General features: G+C 44.0%; 1 protein-coding gene and 1 long non-coding RNA gene across 17 annotated transcripts in view; one reads left to right on the forward strand and one right to left on the reverse strand.

Annotated features, from left to right (window-relative positions):
- Positions 1-591: 591 nt before the first annotated feature.
- Ank3 (ankyrin 3) overlaps positions 592-16,649 on the reverse strand; it is a 561,730-nt gene continuing 545,672 nt past the window's right edge. For 9 of the 14 annotated variants that reach the window (XM_040732581.1, XM_013113893.3, XM_013113894.3 and 6 more), the window contains 2 exons: positions 8,623-8,708; positions 592-2,055 (listed from right to left, as the gene is read on the reverse strand). In XM_040732581.1, coding sequence (XP_040588515.1) covers positions 8,643-8,708 — 66 coding nt within the window. In that variant the 3' untranslated portion in view covers positions 592-2,055; positions 8,623-8,642. Of the gene's footprint in view, positions 2,056-7,795; positions 8,011-8,622; positions 8,709-10,002; positions 10,060-10,190; positions 10,275-14,541; positions 14,629-16,649 lie in introns of those variants that run through there. The other 5 variants (XM_040732583.1, XM_021227588.2, XM_040732584.1 and 2 more) reach the window with 4 other exon arrangements.
- Positions 8,761-16,649, forward strand: part of LOC110341008 — a 28,948-nt gene continuing 21,059 nt past the window's right edge. For all 3 annotated transcript variants that reach the window (XR_002382883.2, XR_002382881.2, XR_002382882.2), the window contains exons 1-2: positions 8,761-8,905; positions 13,844-13,937. This is a non-coding gene — a long non-coding RNA (uncharacterized LOC110341008). The remainder of the gene's footprint in view (positions 8,906-13,843; positions 13,938-16,649) is intronic.

Consider the following 16,649-nt stretch of genomic DNA (forward strand, 5'->3'; position numbering starts at 1 on the left):
GCATAGGCCTATAAGTTGACAAGGCATAGAAGGCTTTCAAGGTCAAGGCCAGCTTGGACAAGCTAGTGAGACCCTGTCTGAAAAATATCAAAAGAAGGCAAGAGTACTGCTCAGTGGTAGGTTACTTGTTTAGCATGCATGAGGCCTTAGGGTCAATGTCCAGAACAACAACAAAAACGTAAAAATCTTGAGTTACTAGTAAAATTTCTCAATTTGTAAGTTTTGACAAATGTCACTTAAACATGTGAGAGCTGATCTCAAATACAACAAAAACCCAAACCGCCAAAAAAAAAAAAATCCCCAAAACCAATGACAAAAAAACTACACAAATGCTTTATGGGCTAAAAGCAATTGCATGGGAGGCTTCCTGGGAGCCCCAATCAATAACTTCTTGACACATTGGCTGTATAAACCCCAACTTCTTTTGTAGGACACACATGAGTTTATGCAAAGGTGGGTGTTTTCAGGGGAGGATGGAATGTTCCAGACTATTGCTTTAGTGATCAGAGGCACACATGGGACCCCTGCGACTTATGGGTTAGACAGCTGTGCTTTGCCAGAGGACACAAGGACACTGTAGAGCCCAGGTAGTTGAAGAGTTGAACACAATTTATTTTATGCTTAAATAATTGACTAGGTTATCCAGCATCCGCTTCTCTCATACATGTTATCTAGAGCTAGGTGTCCATGGAGGCCAATTTCAAGTGAAGATAGTGAATAAAGGAACCTCACCGAAACCCAAAGAAAAAAATGCCCTATAAAACGCAGCCTTACTAACCTAACACTGCGAGGGTGGTTACAAGTGATTGGCTTACTGAAAAGGGTCTACATCTCAGAGCCAGGACACAATAACAGTGAGTTTTTTTTTTTTCTTTTGTGACAGTGTGCTGCCATTCTCCTAGATACGGGTTTCTGGTCAGTCCATTTTTAAATGCCCATGACTGGGGCCTCTTGTGAGCACCATCCACCTCTACAGTGGCAAGCATTTCCCCTGTAAGCGCTAACAGCCCCCCCTCCCACCCCCAAGCAACTACTGTATAGTTTCATGTGTGTGTGTGGTTTTTTTTTCCATTTTTGGTCATTTCATTGAAAAATTGGCAATAGCAACAAATATTAGATGAAGGGCTTTGTGTTTACAGGTAAAATCTCCCGTGTTGCAGGAGACTGTAGTGTTTGCAAAATTGGAAAAGGTTTAATCAAAATAAGGTGATATGCATGCATCAAAATATTAGTATTCTGAAGAAAAAAATTTTTTTCACAGAACTACAGAATTCCTCATTTGGGGAATTATTTAAATTTGCAGCAGATTTTTTTTTAAAGGTTTGCATTTTCTTTTTAAAATCAAGCTAGCAGTTTTGCGTGTACAAACATTATAATTGCTAATATACAAGAGTCAGCGAAGAGTTCCCACACATCTCAGGTCCTCCTCTGTGTCCAGGGCGAAGTCACTTGGGACTCCTATTGTTAGATGCGGCGTGGTATCTTGTCTGTGTCCTATGAGGCAGGTGCCTATCAACATTTATCCTATTTTTTTGTTGTTGTTAGAATTTACAGTGTTATTATTTACAGCAAAACTACTGATGTTTATTTTTTTCTTTAAAAAAAAAAACAAATAGTGTTTATACCCTGACAGATTTGGGTCCAAGAAAAATAAGGCGAGCTGTTGTGGATTCAGTAATTTTAGAGTTTCTTTCTTGATCTGTCCATGCCATCTTCTGTCCCTCCTGGCACACAGTTGTGTTTTCTGTTCTTTGAAAATGACACCAAGTTACTTGAGATCAAGTCTGAACAACATGGCTTCTTGTATCTTATACTGCGTTGCTGAGTACACACGTGTCAATCCTGGGAATGAGAGTGAGTTTCCATGCTCTGTAAATTGGCTCATGCTAAATAAAAAATGTGAGTAGATTTTTTTCTTCTTTTCCTTTTGCATTAAAAAAAAATCACGTCATTGATGTGTGGAGGCAGCAGCCCCAAACTCCCTTCTCTTGGTAAATATTTTCCTTCTGGCTGATCTCTGGTGAATTTCTCAATACTGGCAGTACGAACATGATCCTGTGGAAAGAGAAACAGCAGGCAGTGAGTTTTGTTTTCATTCTGGTTTTTTTTTTTTTTTGCTTTGTTTTGTTTTTGAGACAGGGTGTCATGTAGCCTAGGTGTGCCTTGAACTTGCTATGTAGCTTAGGATGACCTTGAACTCCTGATCATCTTGCCCCAATCACAGTGCCTAGGTTGTATGGCATGGGGTCTGAAACCTGGGCTTCCTGCATGGTAGCACTTAACCATCCGAGACACATCCCTCACCTTGTTTTTGTATTTAAGGAGAATTAATCTATGACGTCCTTGTTCATCATACAGGATTCAGAGAACAAGGGCCCAGTTCTTGTCAGCAGGGTGTGCAGGCTGCCTGGGAAATCCCTCAGCAGACCGGACTGTAGATCATCGGTTCTCAAACTTCGGGGCACAACCCATACGCGAGTTGCATACTAGATATTTTATATTACCATTCATCACGGTAGCACAATTACAGTTATGAAGTCACAACAAAATGGCTGCAGGCCACCACAACATGAGGCCCTGTATTAAAGGGTCGTAGCATTAGGCAGATTGAGAACCACTGTCCTGGGGTGTCTTCAGGAAATGGTCCGAAGTCAAGATGAGAAGCTGACAGGCTGGAATTCCAGTGCGAGGCAGGAAGGATGGTAAGAAAAACAAACAAACAAACAAACAAACAAACAAAAACCACCTATTCACTTACAAACAGCCAGTTCTTTTCTTTAGCTTCTGCCAGGGACAGAGGTGTCCTGGGGACCTTGAGCTTGTTTGCCCAGACAGGTTTCTTCCTCTGGATGGATTACCCTTGACATCCTGCCCCGTGTAAACACCCTGAACAACTCTTCCCGTCTCCTCTTATGGGTCTGGCTGCCTTTTGCATCTGTGTTTGCTACTGACCTCCCTGCCCCAGGTCGCCAGTGATCAGAGCCAAGAACACCAAAGAACTCACTCCCCTGAGATGTCAACACTTGCCCTCCTCCAGGGAAGGAAAGTGACTCACTCCAGTAGGTCCAGTGACAGAGAGAGGTGGGCAAACCCTGTCGATCATGATTTTCACACCTTGGTCTCTGTCATTAAATCCTAATCTTCCAGGCACCAGGCTGCTTACATGGCTCTGTGATCATGTCACCCTCTTCATTCAGGGAGGACAAATTCCCAGCGCTGTTCCCTAAACTTTCCCTCATGTCTCCCAGCTTCCTGGAATGTAAGTTTTTATCGTACCATGCTTTTCTAGGACATAGTTTAGTAATCTCTACTAAGTGTCCATAAACACGAGACTACTCCCATCTGTTTGCCTACATTCTCTACTAAACTAATTTCCCAAGTTAATTTTGTATTACAAAACAAAGCCTTTGTCTTCCCAACATAAGTCAACATTTTGTCTTTCTAGAGTGGGTACGTTTTTAACTACAAGATTCGGTTAATTATGTCCTTCCATAAGGTGGCTATTTTTTAAAAGCCGTAGTTTCCTTCAAATCTTTCTTGTTCGCAGTCAGGCAGCCAGAATGTAGGTTCCAACTCCTTGGGTACGGGAATGCTAATGGATGGATAACATTTTATATAAACATTTTATGCCAAGAACAGTGCCTCGCCAAGAGGATGAGAACCTTGGCTAAGTAAGCAACTGCTAGAAAATGAAATGTGATGAGAGCACCCTCTGGTGGATGGGATGTTGTGAGGCCAGGCGCCAGGGTGATGCCATTACAGAACCTCCTCTGAGTGTAGTTAATTAACAGAAGGGACTTAGGACACATGGGTTTGGTACAGCCTTTCATATGTGAAGGTGGGAGAAATCCACAGCCATGCCCATGCTTTTACACTAATGTATTTCATTTTAAGAGGCATTTTAACTGATACTTATAGATCACAGCTCCAGGTCCAGTATAGGCTCTGGTGCAGAACTGAGAAGCCTCTGGAAATACTCAGCTCTTTTACTTATTTTATTTTTTGTATACCTGCAGCACTCAGTAGTCCAGCCGAGCGCACAACTGGGAAGTTCATCACCCATATCCTCTACTTAAGGCACCTTCTCAAACTGGGCTGCACAATAGGATTTAATACTTCGCAATGCCCAGTTCACACCCACAGGGGCCAGCCAGTGGTGAAGACGACAATCGCCCCCCTCCAAACTGTTTTGTTGGTTCTGGCGTTGGGTCAAGCCCAAGCGGTAACAATGGGTCCTGCTGGCATGCTTCCCGAGGTTTAACATGCACATGGCCACCTGGGGTTGACCTACACTCGAGACTTCTGGCTTTATAGATCAAGGGTAAGCCTAGACATTCGTTTCTAAAGCCTCATGTACTGCTGCTACCACTCTTTGCCTCCAGTTCTACTTTGGGATTCAGACGGCACGGCCCATCAGCTACAAGCAGCATTTCAAATCATCTGCGCTCCTGAGTTCGTATCTACTTAGACTCTCCTTCTCTAATCAACACGTATGGAATTCCTCCCCATTCTTCAAGCTCCTCTTAAATCTCATCTCCTTGAAAGTGCAGACCCCAGGCTCTAAAGAGACAGATCCACCTTTGCAGATGGCCTCTCATTTGCCGGACTCCACGGGGTCTGCTGTGTGCACACAGAGAATTCTGCTCCATTCTTCCCCACCTTACCCCCCCATCCTCCCCCCTTCCCTTCTCTTTACCATGTGGCTAAGAATTTTGTGCTATGTTTTAATTTAGCCTGTGTGTGCATATACATGTGCATGGCACAACCTACGTGTGGAGGTCAGAGGACAATTTGTGAGAGCTGGTTCTGTCCTTCTACCATGTGGGTCCCGGGGATTGAACTCAGGCTGTCGGGTGTCTTAGTTACATTTACGTTGCTGTGCTGAGACAACATGACCAAGGGTTTCTGGGGGGCTTCAAGTTTCCGAGGTTGAGCCCAAGACTATCACTGCAGGGAGCATGGCAACAGGCAGGCTCTCAGATAGACTGAGAGCTTACATTTTGATCCACAAGCAGGAGGGAGGGAGGGAGGGAGGGAGGGGGAGAGAGAGAGAGAGAGAGAGCTAGCTAACTAGGAATGGTGTGGGTTTTTGAAACCTCAAAGCCCACCCCAGTGAAACACTTCCTCCAACAAAGCCACACCTCCAAATCCTTCCCAAACAGCTCTACCAACTGGGAAGCAAGCATCCACATATGAGCCTATGGGCGCCGTCCTCATTCAAACCCCCACACCAGGCTTGGTGGCAAGCACCCTTTCCTGTGGAGCCATTTTGCTGACCCATATTCTTGTTTTTTAAAAATAATAGTTTTCATTACAATAGGAAACCATAATCTAAAATTAAGATTTGTTTTTCTTTGAGTTTTGGTTTTGTTTTTTAGGTTTTGTGTTTGTTTTCTTTCTGAAGACCGAGGCTCATATAGCCAAGGCTGGCCTTGAACTCTGGGTCTTCCTGTCTCTATCCTCCAGGTGCTAGAATTACAGACAGGCACCAGCAGACTTGGCTTAAAAACTTAGTTTAAAATAGCTCCCTTCTCAGAACAGATTTCCTCTTCAGCTAAAAGCAATAAATGAGGCCTTTTTGAACTTGTTCTTTCCCAGTGACTTGAGTTAAAAAACATCCGATGCTGCACAGCCAGTTGGAAAAAGTAAACACACGGGGAACAGGCTAATGCATATTTTTAAAGAGAAAGAAAATGCATTTCTTTGCTTTTTATTAAGTGTTTATTGCATACCTCGCACTGTTCTGAGGTGAACTACATCAGTCCTAATAACAGGGCAGTATTATGTCCCCTACTGCATAGGTAATTAAAAAGGCAAGAGTTTTAGCAAGGGCCACACACTACCTGCTTTCAATTCTGTCTCCAGCATGTATCAGGAAAACAGACAGAAAACTATCTGTGCCTTAGTTGCATTCTGGGAAAATGTCCCAGAGACGGGGGCCTGAGTGGGATGAGCTACTTCAGTCTGTGGAGGGGCGAGGCGGGGTGGTTGCCACCTCCTCCGGCTTCATCTTGGGTCTCTTTTTGCTTGGTACAAAGGCACAGACACCTGAGGCTTTACTGACTGCCTCAGCTGACTGCGAACCACGGATAGTGAATGCTGTAAATCCCCTTCACCCGAGGAGGGGCTGGGTGGCTCGGCTGCTGTGACTTGTCCCGAATGCGGCCGCACTGCCTGGCTTGGCAGGCTGCTAGTCTGATTTCCTTCTTGCTTTCCCTAATACTTTTATAATAGCGCCTCCTAATTGAGGGTTTCTGGGGGTCTCAGGAGCCACTGCTACTAAGCAGTTGACTTGTATGAACTGACCGAATTCTAAAACAACCCCGAGATGTGTTACTTTTGTCCTTCTACAGAGGGTTTTTGTTGCTCATCCAGGCTTCATTACAAACCCTTTCTCTGTTCCACTGGGGAAATGACAACAAACATTAGGTAACTTGACCAAACCCATGTAGGCAGCAAGCTACTTGGCATCCCTACTTACTGTCACCTCTGTGTCACCAACGGCTGCATTGAAATCTCCCAGGCCAGAATGATTGCCATTGGGAATCACCGTTGGCCACTGAGTCCCCTAAGCCTCACAAAATAGTCTTGCTGCAACTGCTAAGGAGCTAGGGTTACCTGCATCTCCCAGCTCTCGGGGAAGACTATATGAGGATGAGTGCGTGCTGCTGGGGATCGAATCCGCACACAGCCTGTGCATGCTGGGGGAGTACTCTACCACTGAGCCATTGACCTAGTACTTAGAGGTCAGGCTATTGCAAGGTTGGGTTAGACTGGACTACAAAGTAAGAGCTCTCCAAAGGCCGTGGGCTGTGCCAGTCAACTCAGTGGTAGAGCTGTTGTCTCGAATGTCTAATCGTTTCCTTTTGGTTTTAGGGTAAAAACCAGAATCCCACAGGTGAGTAACTGGAGTTCACTTAAGCTCAGCTTACTTCTGTCTTTGGGGACCCTCCCCTCCCTGCCAGGTCAGGTCTACAGTGAGCCCCAAGGATGAGCATTCTGGAGGTAGCCTGTTAGGGTTTATTTCCTAGTTCTGCCACTTTTAAGTAATGCTGGGAAATTTTCTTAACCTCTTAGGGGCCTGTTCCTTATGTTAACCAGGGATGCTAATGACACCAATCCAAGAGGCGAGGCTGTGAGAACTAAAGAGCCACAAAGAAACACACAGAGAATTCTGTTTCCAGAACATCTGTCTTCTTCGTCTTCTCGTCTTCTCGTCGTCGTCGTCTTCTTCTTCTTCTCCTTCTCCTTCTCCTCCTTCTCCTTCTTCTCCTTCTTCTTCTCCTCCTCCTCCTCTTCTTCTTCTCCTCCTCCTCCTTCTTCTCCTCCTCCTTCTCCTTCTTCTTCTTCTCCTCCTCCTCCTCCTTCATCATTTTCAATTTCATCAATGGTCACAACATGAGGACTGGCTCCCACCCAAAGTCCACAATTTGAGTCTAGTGCAGCAGGCATCATGGGATTTCTGATTCCACTGAAGGCCTCACAGAAGTGAATGGAAAGATACTGCACGGCATATACTGACAGGGTGTTTTGTCGGGCAGAGCTAAGGATCTACTTGGGAGGGTGGAGATGTATCTCAGATGTGAAGCAGTTCCCAAACACGCATGAAGCCCTGGGTTTGATCCCTAATACTGCATAAACTGCAGGTGCCATGCTGCTGGTCTGGAATCCTAGCAATCGGGAGGGGGGACTCGGGAGGATCTAGCCTTCAGGGTCATCCTCAGGTATACAGGAAGTGCAAGTCTGGGCTCCAAGAGACCCCGTCCCCAAAATAAAATACAATTCTATCTGAGCCTTAGGGACCTAAAACAAATTTATTTCCCAGTTCCTTATTTCTGCCCTCAAATGTCAGGGTTCTTTGTTGGCAGGGGAGGACAGATAAGAAAATCAGACTAGAATTCCCACTCTTTGTCACTTTGACCCAGGGGCTGGAAGGATCCAGAAGTGAGGCCCCGAGGACATAACTTTCCAAAGCTGTTTTCTCACCCTAAATTAGCTTTCTGATTGAATCTGTATTAAAAAAAAACAAAAAAAAATCACGACAAAGTACAAACAAATGTGTAAACTCAGCCCACTTATTAAATATTTAACTTAAAAAAGAGCCCATCTGGTCAATCTCTTAATTGTGCCTAGGTTTACATAAAATTTTAAAAAATGTATGTATCCAATTCTATTTAACTTGGGCTTGGTGACAGCTGTGTTTTAATCAAAACTGCTGGCTTTGAGCACAGTCCATTGGAAATGTAGCTTGGCAGTCTTCCCACTGGAAATGGCTGCTGCCTGTCATGGGGAGCCTCATGCTAAAAAGAATAGGAGATGTGAATCCTGTTTACACCTGCTTCTGCAGATGCCATACACATGGAGAATTTTTATAGACCCAACTAGAATTAAAGTTTAATGTGTATATGTATGTATGTATGTGCATATACACGTGTAGATACACACACACACACACACACACACACACACACACCTGTACCCATATACAGAAACTGAGCAGGGATGAGTTCAAAGTTTGTCCCAGTGAAAAAAGAGAAAGGGAAGATGTGAATCACCTATCTAGGGAATCTAGAAAGTTCTTGAGATTTTTATGTGCACTGCTGACATGAGTACATTTCCCACCTGGACTGACGTCACTGTCACTAATGGGTCTTCTTCTCCACGTTCCGAATTTCTTTCTTCGTCTTCATTTTGTAGCCTTCTCCCTGCTAAAGGAGAGCACAGGTTACAGTTTTGCAGTGGAAGAGTTGGGAAGCAGTTCCCACGCTGGTCCCTGGAGGCTGCTTGAGGAAGGAGTATTAGTGAGAGCCCTAGACCACTTGATATCCTCAGACATAGACAATCTGCTTGGCTTCACTGCACAGACCAGCTCACCATGGCCACAGCATGCGACAGCACTTTCAAGGTAACTACGGCATAATGAGACTTCACAGCACAGGGGGTTAATGATTTCAAAAAGCACCCAGCCCGTTTCCTACACAGGGTGGAAGAAAACATCATTGACACTCACAAGGCACCCGGACCCCAACGGTTAAAAATCATAACCTATGATTTTTTTTGTCAGCCAGCAAAACTGTAACTAGTTTGTTGTATTATGACAGGGACTTCTCAAAAATAAACACCAAGCAGGAACTAGATGCCATGGATGGTCCGACTGCTTCTCTTTGCTTAGTTTATGCAATTACCAACACTGTCCTCTCCATCTTGGTCCCAGACAGCAGCAATTTCTGCAGATGGGGGCTGTCTTCCTCAACTATCATGTGTACACGTCTCTGTGAGCGAGGCGCTTCACATCTAGCGTTTCCTTTAACAGGAGGTGTGGGGTGGGTCTTTCTTCCTTTCTCACCCGGTCCTCAGTACTCCAGTTTGTCTTTTTCTTACGTAAACATAATGTTTAATACGTATCTTTCTGCCTTTAAATGTGATAAAGATTTGGGAAACAGCAAAGCATAACAGCAAGGTGTCTTTGTCAGGAAAGGGCTTATTTGCCGAGCCACCCTCACAATTGCAAGTTAGGTTCTGCCTCAGCAAGTTGGACTCGGGGCATCACAACTCAGAACATTTTGCTACAGAATGTGATGGGCAGGACAACCACATCGACCCGATGTGAAAATTGTGAGCCAGACTCTTTGCTACTGTAACCGTGTCCTCCCTCAGTGTCCCAGACAGGCATCCAACTGAAGGCCCAATGTGGACGCTCTCAAGGGGGCTGTTGGTGACCAAGCATTCTGCCTTCTCTTTCTCCTTCCAACTGGAACATTTTTTTTTGTCCCTGATAAATGAAACTATCTCTGTGTGATCATTCCGACGACAGTAAGTGTGTAACATTCAGATGTGGCATGAAGAAAAGTGGTTGGACCCTGTCCAATGCCTACGGTCAGAAGAAGCCCACACAACACTCCAAGCTTCCACGCGGCAGCAGCCACTCTGTTAGCAAGGCTTCCCAGGGGGCTCACAGAGATGCTGCCCTCTACTTTCTCCTTGGCAATCACGCTACATTACCACTTCATCCTGCTTCCTCTCTTGTGGACCAATCCGTCTTATTACTTTCCGAGTGATCTGTTGGAAGCAACAGAGAGAAGTAGGGACTATTCTGTGTCACGAGGGGCCGCTATAACCTATTGCAAACAACGGTGTTTCTCATGCAGGGCATTTAAACTCCATAAGTATGAAATCTCAATGGCGATTACTTTTCTGGTGATGAGGTTGCCTTCTTCATCAGTAAATTGTTCTTCTGTGACGGATTCGCCAGGGATGGTTTTGGCTTCCTCGCCCTAAAGGATGCGGCATAAAGATTAGCGACGGGAGAGAGGAGAGTGTGGGTGGGTGTTGATCCAGGTCCACAGCACACCACACAGCATACCACACAGGCCCTGGAGCTGCAGAGCAGACACAAACTGTTCTTCCCTCTCCAGGGAAACACAAGACTGACTTCATAGCTGGTTAGTGAATTGTTGATAACCTTCAGTCTTACACCTCGAGCATGTATTCAGGCATATGTGGTAGTTGGCAACAAATTCCAAGAAAATAGATAATTTTCAGATGCAGTTAACCACAGGAAAGCCAAGAGACTTTATGGTTTGAAACAAATATTAGTCAATGATTAGCAGTAGGAACAAACCAACTCACTCAAGCACAGCATAGTTATCGGTCACAGCATAGCTCGAGAGACTTTTATGGAGTGAGTTCTATCCAATTTGAATAAAGACAGTTTTTAAGCTGGGAAAAGATAACTTAAAAAATCATGTACTAAGGGAAATACATTAAAAATGATTATGAAAAACGTTCAGGGTAGAGAAAGTCTCATTTGCGGGGATGGAGGATGGGGGCTGAGGTTTTCATAGATCATACATGAATATATATGTGGTGTGGTGTCCAACCACCCACACTACCATAGGCCAACAGGGCAGAAAGCTCATCTGGCATTATTGATTCTTTCATTAGTAGCTACCCTCTCTCTAATTTATTAGAGTAGGAACTGCCAAAGGTTTTCCGAGATCACCCTTAGTCCCGCGTCTGTATAATTTTGGTTGACTCAATGGAGACAGAAAAGGAAATAGGCAGAGTGTAGAGGTCGAACATCCAACACTGAAATCTTCAGCAAATGTTTCATGGGGAAGCTATTTCCTATGACTGGCTTCACATACTTAGCAAACATGCCATCTTATTTTAGAGATAAAGGCATAAAGTGCCAATAAAAGGTCATGGGAGGTTTTTACTGTAGTCAGAGCATGAATGGATAGAGCATTTCTGATCACCCAACTTTCTGAGTGGTACATAAGGAAAGACCTTAAGAGATTCCAGCAAGCCGGGCGGTGGTGGCGCACGCCTTTAATCCCAGCACTCGGGAGGCAGAGGCAGGCGGATCTCTGTGAGTTCGAGGCCAGGCTAGACCGACAGCCTCAAAAACAATACAGAGAAACCCTGTCTCGTAAAAACAAAAACAAAAACAAAAAAGAGATTCCAGCAAGACAGAAATGCATTTACCATGCTGAGTGAGCCCTTCTGTGGGAAGATGCTAATTTTGAAATTGTTTAAGGAACCTTGGGAAGGAATGGGGGAAGCAGGTATGGATGTAAGCACAAGCAATATGCACAAAGTGAACCGTTGACTTAGATTAATACCTCTGGAAGACTCAAAGCCCCACTTATCAATAACGAGCCATATTGCTTCTTGCAAATGTTCGGAAGGTGAGCACTTTGTCTCCCTACTGAAAATGTATTCTTTGCATGCACAGTCAAAGATGCAGATAGCTCTCTTTGAGACCGAGACAAGTTGTCTAATAATGTAGCTCCTCATTACATTAGAGGAGTAGATTGTATTAGAAGGCCAGTAAAGGTTTATGGAATAGGTATTTTTAAAAAAAATCTATGCCTTTTTACCTCTCCATCAATTATGTTAGAGGTCTAATGGTCTCAAGGAGGGGTCTCTGGAACCACTTTAATGGAGGGAAAACAATTGCTAATTAGCTTTTGAAGACTATTGTGATTTTACATAAACAAAATCCCCTCTCCACTTAGTCCTGTTTACAAGAGTATTTCTGGCACCCTACCCCCATTTTGAAGAGATACCATGGGGCATATGTTTGGGGTCTTCATCTCTAGTGGTCTCTTTAAGGATGACACAATGGAATTTCTTCTTGCACCCCTTTAAGATGCATCACACTTTTTCTTTTCTTTCCTTTCCTTTCCTTGACTTCTATGAATATAGGGGATGACAGTACAAGGTGTGCTTGTTTGCCTTGATGTACATAATACAATGTGAATTTCAAAACCAGAATGGATGTTATATATTTTGCGAAAAGCAACCATCTCTCTAGTAGGCAACCCATTGTGTTGGTTAGTTTTCTGTCAACTTGACACAGGCTATCTTCATCTGAGAGGAAGGAATCTCAGTTGAGAAACTGTCTCCATGAGACTGGGCTGTAGGCAAGTCTGTAGAGCATTTTCTTAATTGGTGATTGATGTGGGGGTGCAGTGCATTGTGGGTGGTACCACTCTAGGTTAGTGGTCCTGGGTTCTATAAGAATGCAGGCTGAACAAGCCAGTAAGCAGTTTCTACATCAGCTCCTTCTCATCTGTCTCTACCATCCCTACAGAAAAATACTAACCAGAAAGCATCTTACATGTGTCAGGTTTGTTGAACTTTCTGTAATAATCAAGGTAACTTAACTTTCGGTTTCTCTAGCAGAGTGAAAGGCATTGCTCAGAGAGGCTCTGTAGTGACTTTACTCTTCAGATGATGCTCTTCCCATCTCCAAGACCATCCTCTGATGTTATCACTTATTCCCTCTCTCAAAAAGGAGCCCAACTTCAGGGAGTGGGCATTTGGATGGAATATAGATCCATGCCTCAAGAAAACTATGGCCTTCTAGTTGATTTTAGGGTTTCTAACATACCCTCTTAAAAATACATGAATGCTGTATATAATTATTCATATGTTAAGCTCAAATTCACATGATACTCAAACTAATAAAACTACTTAGAGATTGACCTGTTGATACGTGTCTAGAATGTTAGGGAACCAAAGAATCTTTATCCACCCAGAGGTGTGGCCGTTGCTGTGTGGGTCCTCTTTATTCCCTCCTGCTGATTTCATTGTAGAATTCAGCCAGCAATTAGAAAAGGCAGCTACTGGACAAGATTGGGTGAAGCAGCAGAAGGCTGCCACATGGGTAGCATGAAAAACAAGTTGCCTAGTGGTACCTCCCATTTCTTTTCTCTAGATGTTTTCCTTGTATCATTCATGAGAGCAAGCAAGGAGGCTAGATAAACCTGAGTCCCTGCTCTGCCATCTCAGAAATATGCAAGCTATGCCGCACCGTGAGGATTTTATAGACAGCAGACCAAATACTAATTGTCCTAGCCAGTTAGGATTTCCACAGAAGTGACTCATGGTTTGGACAGCATTTGGGGTGCTCACTCGCTGTCAAGTTTGGAGGATAGCTCAAACCTTAGAAAGTCACTTAAGGTCGAATGATTTTAGAATCTTTGAAAATTGTATTTGAGCAGATCTGACAGGTTCCCTCCCATCTTTTCGTGAAGAAATACGAAGGAGAAGGATTCTGAAATGTAGGGAGCCAGTAGCATATGCCTTAATCCAGGCAGTTCTCTAACTTTGAGGTCAGCCTGGTCTACAGAGCTAGTTCTAGGACAGCCAGGACTGTTACACAGAGAAAGCCTGTCTTGAAAAAAAAAATCACAAAAGAAAAAACAAAGCAAAACAACAATGTAGGGAAACCAGTTAAGTGAGCTTCTTAGCTTCTCTTCTGACAGCTGGGATTGCGTGAGTTTGATACACATCGTTTAAGTTTAATGTGCACTTCTCCTTTCTGTCTCTGCAGAGATACCTGCAAAAGAAGTCTCAGGCCGCGTGAATCACTCTGGGTGTTGAGAATGCCTCTCCTGCAAGGTTCAGGTGGGCCTTGCCATGCGTAGGTGAGCCCTCACACAGACCGTCACAGGGGAGGTAATGCAGACACACGTCAACTTCAACTGCGCTCTAGCGAAAGCTGCTCCCTAGACTTAAAATTTTGGCTTCACTTTTGGCACGTGTTAGCAGAATTAGACCCGGTTCCTGGAGCTTCCCTTTGACTTGCACCGTGTCACACACATCCATGCCAGGCTGGGACCTAAACTCCCAAGTCACTGCCTAACAATGAAGAGCTGACTTTCGTTTCCAAGACGGGGCAGTGGGAGGCCTTGGTGCTTCCCTCTCCTCCTCGTTAGATTCTGGTATTATTAACTGAGCGCCGTGTTCACCGGGAACTATGTTCTGACTACACAAGTCCTTGTATTCTGAGGAAGGCAAGATACAAATGCCAAGACTTCTCAGACAGAATCAAAGCTGCCTTGTGTCCAACAGGCCTGCGCAGAACACACACTAACACACAACATGGCTTTATTTTGGGTGGTTCTTTGACAAGCTTTCAAATGTGCAGAGAAAGAGAGAGCCAGCTGGTTAGCAAACATGCTGAACTTCCCAAAGTGCATTAAAGGTTTCTAGACGCAGCAGCACCCCATTGCTTCTGCCTGCTGGTACCTTTATAATCACACGCCGACGAATGACTCTGGTGGTGACCCTCGGCTCCTCCTCTGAGCTTGAACAACTCTCACTGTTTCTAAAGTCCTGATAAATGCATTTTTAGTATAATTTTATCATCATATTGAAAACAAAAGACACTCCGAGAAGGGAAATCAAGAGTTATATTTACTTATTTCCCTCCTCCTAAGGAATAGCGTGATACATATTTAAGAGAATCCTGAAAATTGAAAGAAAATGTTTGAACAAGACTCATACTGGTTTTATAGATCTTTGTGTGTGTGAGTGGGTATGTCGCTGCATGTTCCTGAATGCTTGTATGTGTATGTGAAGCATGAACACACATGTGCATGTGTGTGTGTTTGTGCATGTGTACGACTGGGTGTTCCTCTGTGTGCCTGTGTGTGTACATATAATGTGTGCATGTGTGGTAATTAACCAGGTGGTGATAGCACACACCTTTAATCCCAGCACTCAGGAATCAGAGACAGGTGGATGAATCTCTCTAAGTTCAAGACCAGCCTGGTCTACTGAGGGAGTTCTGAGACAGCGAAAGCTACACAGAGAAACCTTTCTTGAAAAGCTAAATAAACAAGCAAACAAGCCCCCCCCCAATGCAATTATAGTCTGTTGACAATATAGCCTTTTTGGCCTTAAAAACTACATGCTATTAGTTTGATGAGTTCTTTGTATTCCTAAAATGCCCTTGTTTGATTTGAACATAGATTTTGTACCTTAGGTCATAGCTCACTTGCTCTTTATAGGAGGAAGCAGGTGTGATTTTTACGGAATTTTGGTTGAATTGGTTAACTTTCAGCGAAAGCTGTCTTTGAGGTAGACACCAGCACTTGTCTACACTGGGGAATTATCATCCACACAAGGTGTTCAGTAAGAGCTTTTGCCAACAAATGAGGGAGTAAAGACTTCTGAGCACCTGAGAACTTTAGTAAAGACCCAGAGTGAAATGACAGAGTAAGATGGAGCGAGGCCAGCCTGGGCAACTTAATGAGACCCTGTCTCCAAGTGTGTGTGTGTGTGTGTGTGTGTGTGTGTGTGTGTGTGTGTGTGTGTGTGTGTGAAACACAGCTCAGTGGTAGGGAACTTGCATGTGTAAGGCTTAATAGTTTATTCCCCCTGGACCTGAGAGAGACAGACAGATGGAGAGAGAAAAAGAGACACAGTAATTCTGCAATTCAGGAGTCTAAAAAACTATTGAGTAGCAAATAGTTTATCATTCAACTGGGAAAATACTGTTATTCAGTAAATATTCTTCATCACCATATTTAAATGCAATGGTAGAATTATGCAAATGAACTCTAATAGTCAGGAAGCTAGGAACTGTGTAGTTAATACCATTAGAGAAAGGTATGGCTGTACTGTAAAAAGGAAGGAAGGGGAGATTAGTAAAATCACTATAGGAAGAATAGGCATTAGGTAAAATGACTGTAAAGTAGTATCTGAGTAGGTAACACACTAGGATATAGTGTACACCTACAGTCCACTGGCAAGCAGTTGAAGTGTTAAGAGCAATGTTAATGCTGGGTTTATATAAAGTCCTAATGGCGGACATGGCTCTCAAAGTAATTACCAGTCAGTATCCATGCAAGGAACAGAAATGAAAATCACATTCCCTATTGTATCCTTCAAGTTTCACATAAGGACAACAGAAAAAGGAGCGTACAAATGATGTAAGGATAGGGTACTAGGAAAGTATGCGAAGGTAAGAGGAAGTCAGATTCACAAAAGTACAGAATCCCCCAGAACGACTCCAGGATTAGCAGACAGGGGAGGCAGAAGGCAAATCTGGATGATTTAAACATGGATTGTGGGCTGCCAGAGTCAGAAGCACGCCACAGGTTAGCGCAAATACTAACAAAGGGCTCACACGCCTAGCAGACAGGTAACCCTTGCAAGACTGCCAGAGCAGCCCTCACATATAGAAGGTGGCTGGTGGGACCAGTGTTTCAGTGTCCCCTCTCCCTGGAGACTCCATCTGCTTAACCTTAGGAGAAGGGAGAGAGCAGTGTGGAACCCCAGGCTTCCTTTTAAGAGAATTCTCTAGAAACCAGTAAAGGACCAAGATTTGGGAGAACATGTGGGATTTTTTT

The sequence above is a fragment of the Mesocricetus auratus genome, unplaced genomic scaffold (genome assembly GCF_017639785.1).
Source record: "Mesocricetus auratus isolate SY011 unplaced genomic scaffold, BCM_Maur_2.0 Super-Scaffold_100027, whole genome shotgun sequence".
Classification (NCBI taxonomy): domain Eukaryota; kingdom Metazoa; phylum Chordata; class Mammalia; order Rodentia; family Cricetidae; genus Mesocricetus; species Mesocricetus auratus.